The following is a 6000-nucleotide window of genomic DNA, read 5'->3' as shown; positions in this document are numbered from 1 at the left end:
TTTTTCCCGCTATAGGGCACATGCACTCGCCAGACAGACAGAGAGAGACATAGAGACAGAAAGCGAGAAATCACCCCCCAGGGGGGATGGTCACGCTGCAATCCCTTCTCCTCCATTCTCCTCTCGGGATCTTGGGCACGCACGCACACATGCCCAGCGTGAGTTTTAAGCCCCTGGGTCCGGGACGCGAACCGTCCTCGACTATGTGGGAGTCCAGTGACATAGCCATTACGCTAACTGCTGGTTCCCTCCCCAAATTTCTAAAATATTAATAATTACCATTTCAGATTGAAGCTGAAACGGAATGTATGTTCTGTGAACTGGACCATGTCATGGGCAGGTCGCAAGGTAGGCAATTTGCCAGCTAAAGCAATCATAGGAAACGCCCATGCCCGTTCACTGAGGTGACGCTTCCCATTTAATGACATAATCACTATAGCACACTTTCCATCATCACACACATGCACACACACACTCATGCCCACGGGAAGGTAGGAAAAGGAACTGGTGTGCTTTCAGAAAGTCCCTGACACCCACACAGAGATTCTGCCCTGAAGAAATGACTCCCTTATAATGGGAGAATGTCTCCCCACGTGTCTCAAAGGAATCTGAAAAGCATTATACAGAGACGGGAACACCAGAATGATTCAAAGCAGTTACAATGTCTACTGATTTAGGTAACATCTACTGATCTAACTACAGCTAGCTAAATAAGAGACTAACATTTAAAGTGGGGTAGAAACACTGGGGTGTCCTAAAGATGATCTCCTTCCAGAAGAGCAGAGAGATTTCAAAAAAGAATCTTTAAGAAGTATGTATATGAAACAATATTATTCAGAAGCCAGACAGTGGCATAGTGGCGACTGCAACTGGACTCAATTGGAAGGTTCTGGGTTTGCATCCAGGGTCTTCTCATACACGCTGTGTGATGCAAGCATGCCCATGAATGGGGCTGGCTGAGCTGGGGGTAGACTGCAGTGTGAGGACCCTGTGCGGGTGCTTGTCTCTTTATATACCACTGTCTCTTTCACGGAAAAAAACCAACTTTAAAAAACAGAGCTAAAAAAGAAGTGACATAGTAAAAAGAGTAACAATTACGGCATTTTCCGCAAAATAAGACTTCTTGTTTTCCATTAGGAATAAAACAATAGATCTCTCTCTTTTTCAAAAAATTATTTATTTTATTTAATTTGTTGTTGTTGTTATTATTATTATTATTATTATTATTTTTAATTTGACCAGAGAGACAGAGGGAGAGAGAAAGGGGAAGTGAGAAAGCAAGCCGCCAGGTCCAGGACTTGAACTGTGGTCGGCCACGTGTGTCTTTCATAAGAAGTGTTTGAAAAATGTAAACGAGTTAAAATTACATTCTATCACGCATTTGCTAGTGTACCCCTTAGATCAAGTCCCCACTCTCACTAAAGCCCACGTGTTTCCCAACGTCTCCCATGTGAAAAAGCTATCCAAATAGACGTACAGATTGCCACTGCGCAAACCAACAAAATACACTGCTTCCCCCGAAAGAGATACAGCTAAAATTGTTTTTTGTTTGTTTGTTTTTAAGTTGCTAGAGGGTGTGTGTGCGCTGCGTAGGGGGAGAGAGACAGAAAAAAAGAGAGAAAGCACTCCTCATGGGGGGGTGGCCATGTCACAATCCTGTCCTCTTTTTCTCCTTTTGGGATTTTGGGTGTGCACACACACCCAGTGTGCTTTTCAAGCCACGAGGTTCAGGGCTTGAACTGTGCAGTCGGCCAGGTGAGATCCGGCTGCCTTACTAGCTCACTACCAGCTGGCCAGGGCTTTTTTTTTTTTTAAATAGAATTGTTTATTTAATTTTATCTATTATTATCATCTTTTTAAAATTTGACCACAGAGAAACAGAGAAAGAGTGGGAAGTGAGAAAGCAAGCCACCAGGTCCAAGACTCAAACCACCATCAGCTATGTAGGAGCCCAGGCACCATAACCACCACACCATCTACCAGCCCCCAGGGCCGAAGTTTTTTAAAAATCAAGAAAATACCTAAAATATAGGTGGCAGCAACTATCCTGATTTAAAGTTTTTTATGCCCTTAATTGCAGGCTATCAATTAGTGGCCTTCTAATATATTTAAAAATTTAAAAAGTGTCCAGGGGCAGAAGGCCACTGGATTGAAGCAGGTCACCCTGCAGATCACAAGAGTCTTTTATACCGGTGCTGGCACTGTTCTATTGAGTTGAGGGATGATGAGAATTTTAAAATTCCCTTAACTTTGACCCAGACTGCTTAAACGGAGAACAAGAACACCCTATATGGATCGAAAGTTATGTTGTTAATGTTCAAGTGGGGATATTTTAAAGCTTATACATAATCCCTTTTTAGCACTGATGTTTTAAGGTCTGGGCTCATAAAATTCCTCTACTGCCTCTTAGTGGGGTTTTATTTAATTTTCATCGCTTAAATTCAGCCATAAAGCAAATGGGAAATGGAAAAAGAAAGAATGAAAGGTCACACACAGGTGACACCTTTCGTTTCTAGTTAGTATGTAGTTATTACTAGGCACCTTTTTTATTAACACAGCAGGGAGGGGGGTGAGGAGAAAAGGGTAAAAAAGAAACATCATTACCCTCCTTGGGTAATATGCATTAAACTCGTCTCCAATACGCCGCAACTCTTGCGCGATCCATATCTCCGGACGCAAATCTGCAGGTTCGGCCTGAAACTGCCTCATGGAAGCTGCATCAGAACAAACAAAACAAAAATCATATTGTGGTCTGACAAAGTTTCAAAGGCAAGTTTCTAGAAGCAAGCCCATTCCACGCACACTTTCATGCTTCCGGAAGCTCCCTGACTTCAAGGCCACAATCACGCATTAAAAATGACAGTGGCAGGGTCTGCTATGTAACCTTGGCTAAAGATTAAGGGATACAGAATCATTTTCTTCTTCAAAACTGGAGATGCAGAATAGCAGGGGTTAAAAACGTCCCGGCTCATTCATACGCACTTCTATTTCACTCACGAAAAATGGTACAATCAATGTCACCGGGGAAACATGCTTGAAACGTATCAGAACATAAAAACGGAGCCTGCCAGGGAAGTGACTATTCTGATCTTACTACAAGGTAAAAATTCCTAGGAAAATTTCGAACATCACGAAAAGACAGGAAATGAAATGGTTGCTCCATTTCAAAATGGGCAACAACCTGAGGAACTTGGATGTGTTGGCGTCTATGGAAGTGGGTACGGTGAAGACAGCCAGTCTTTCGGCAGAGCTACCACGGGGCCCAGGGAATGCATAACTGCATGTTTTGTCTCAATATTAATGCAGTCAATAAAGTGGGTACAAGGCTGCAAACACCCCACGGGGAGAGGAAATGATTTGGGGCTGAGACCAAAGTCATTTCTGAAAGGAGAAAACAGAGGGAGGCTTGCCCTTTCATTAAGCTGTCACTAACGTCACACCCAGTTCATTCATCTGCTTGCCAACGAGACCATTAAAAGTCACGTGACAGCCCAAAACGAAGAGGAATGAAAACGTGGTCATCGAAAGATCCCGTCATGCACTAGGAAGATGATATTCTCTGTGAGCCACAAGGAAAAGTGTCATGCTCACAGGTGAGCAATTCGGTAAAACGCGTCCAGGAAAAAAGAGAAGATGCTTGGATTTTAGTTGCTACTCCCACGTGACTTATGTTAACATCCTGTGAAAACGGGCACTGGCAATTAGACACATGTTTTGGGTTTCTTTTTAAAGAATTATTTATTTATTACTTTCTAAAAACTTTGCTATAGGACATATGCATTCACCAAAGATCGAGAGAGACAGAGAGAGAGAGAGAATGAGAAAGCAAGCTGCCAGGTCTGGGACTCAAACTGCAGTTAGCCACATGGGAGTCCAGAGCCTTAACCAACCACTACACCACCTGATGGTCTATTATCTCACTCGTAAAGGAAGGGAAACACCTTTCCTTTCAGGTCCTGCTACAGGAGGGTCTCGCACAAGCCTCTGAAAGGCTCCGCAAGGAGACACCCCTACCCCATACACAGGTGAGTGGACCAGTGAAGTCCACAGGGCCACCTACAGGCCATTCGTCCTCCTGTCCTGGGCTCAGCGCCCACTTGCTTCTCACTACAAACAGTTGAGATAGAAATCTGCCTTCAACCCTCAAGTCAGAAATGAAGAAAACACCAATATCAAAATGAAAATCTGTGAAATATACAATAGATCACACGTTTCAGAAAGTTGGCAGACTGGTCAAAATTGCTGGCCAACTTAGCCAATGTTTAATAAATCAAGGAATCTGCTAATTTACTCAACAAACACAAATGCCCACATGCCAGATGTTCTGGGAAGTCCTGTGGGTAGAACAACCCAGGAGGCCAAGCCCTGCTCCTAGGAGCTAACAGCCTTGTGAATTAAATGCTTAATTTCAACGAATAGCTAAAGTTTCTTCTAGGTAAAGATACTTTTAAATATACTTCATACTTATAACATAAAACTAAACTAATCCTCCCATTAATTTCCCTAGTGGATGAAGTCTGCATTCGTTATGCATCTCACTCGTAACCGTGGTCTAGAAGGTTCTATCTAGCTCAGGTTCGGGCTGGCCATGCGAGCACCATCATAGAGCCCGGCCTGCATCAGCAGTCACCTAACAGAGCTAGTACCCAGTGAACAGTACCTAAAAAGGGTGTAGGGAGCCCTGCTGGCCAAATTCAACTTGTTCATCTGAGAGATACATGTCCTTATAGATCAGCAGCAGGTGGCTTGTGAATACGAAGGCGTCTACATATCTACAAGGTCTGGTAGTGAGGCAGCATGGGTGGGTATGTCTGTGGGAGGCTCAGGAGGCCGCACTTTTTTTTTTAAAGAGAGAGATTTTTTGCTATCGGGCGCGTGCGCTTGCCAGGGAGATAGAGAGAGACAGAGACAAAACAGAAATCAAGGTATCACTCCCGGGGGGGGGGAGGGTAGGTCACACCACAATCCCTTCTACTCTATTTTCCTCTCAGAATCTTGGGCATGCATGCATGCATGCACACCCAGCATGAGCTGGAAACTGCAGGGTCCAGGACTCAAACTGTGGTCGGCTACGTGGGAGTCCAGCAACATAACCATTACGCCATCTGCTGGTCTCAAGGAGGTCGCACTCCTATAAGCCCCTAAGTAATTCTGGTGCCGACTATCCATAGACCCAACACTGGGAACTGTGGTGCAGAGGATAAGAAACTGTGGAGATGCCCCGGGAGCCCTGAGATACGTCTTTGGAGAACATTTAAGAGTCAAGAGAGTTGTATGAACCAAAGATAATGCCTCAGACCAGGTTTAGCATACACTATATCTGGCAATAGCTATGGAGGAGCTAGCTATCCACTAAGGTACAATTTTCAAAAGTTATTAGAGAATACTGAAATATAATATAAATTACATTTTGCAAAGGAGACAGGACTACTCTTAACACAGCTTATCATGTTTTGCTTTTTTTCTTTTTAGAGGTTTCTGCCTTAGGGTGCATATACTTGCCAAAGAGAAAGAGAGACAGAGATAGAGACAGTGAGAGGGAAAGTGAGAAGTCACCCCCAAAGAGGATGGCCACACCGCGGTCCCTTCTCCTTCATTGTCCTCCCAGGATCTTGGGCACCCATGCACATGCGCCCAGCGTGAGTTTTAAGCCACAGGGTCAGGGACTCCAACCATGGTCGACCATGTGGGAATCCAGCAACATAACTGCTACACCATTTGCCGGCCCCCACTGTTTTTTTAAAGAACAATTTAGTTTTTGCAAAGCAAAAACAATTCTTATTCCTTGAATCTATAAGCCTAAAATAAATGGCCAGTATTCAACCTGCAGACAGACCTAACCAATACGTATAGAGAGGACATGAGTACATGAGTACAAAACAAGACTAAAGTTCAGTTCTGCATATTTTAGTACACACTCTATTCTTATACTTCAAAAGGGCAGTTGAAATCCGTTACCACAGTTCATTGTTCAACAAAACTCTCAAGATTATTTCTCAA

At 43.7% G+C, this 6000-nt stretch overlaps 1 protein-coding gene across 12 annotated transcripts in view; it reads right to left on the bottom strand.

The window, feature by feature from the left end:
* BCL2L11 (BCL2 like 11) overlaps positions 1 to 6000 on the bottom strand; it is a 53591-nt gene that overhangs the window by 17399 nt on the left and 30192 nt on the right. For 7 of the 12 annotated variants that reach the window (XM_006156644.3, XM_006156645.3, XM_006156634.2 and 4 more), the window contains one exon: positions 1941 to 2714. The exons of 2 other annotated variants lie outside the window; for them this stretch is intronic. In XM_006156644.3, coding sequence (XP_006156706.1) covers positions 2422 to 2714 — 293 coding nt within the window. In that variant the 3' untranslated portion in view covers positions 1941 to 2421. Of the gene's footprint in view, positions 1 to 1940; positions 2715 to 6000 lie in introns of those variants that run through there. 3 more of the 12 variants (XM_014590945.2, XM_014590946.2, XM_006156637.3) reach the window with 2 other exon arrangements.

This window comes from Tupaia chinensis, unplaced genomic scaffold (assembly GCF_000334495.1).
Source record: "Tupaia chinensis unplaced genomic scaffold, TupChi_1.0 Scaffold000511_1, whole genome shotgun sequence".
NCBI classification, from domain to species: Eukaryota; Metazoa; Chordata; class Mammalia; order Scandentia; family Tupaiidae; genus Tupaia; species Tupaia belangeri.
This window is presented reverse-complemented; position numbering and strand designations above follow the sequence as displayed.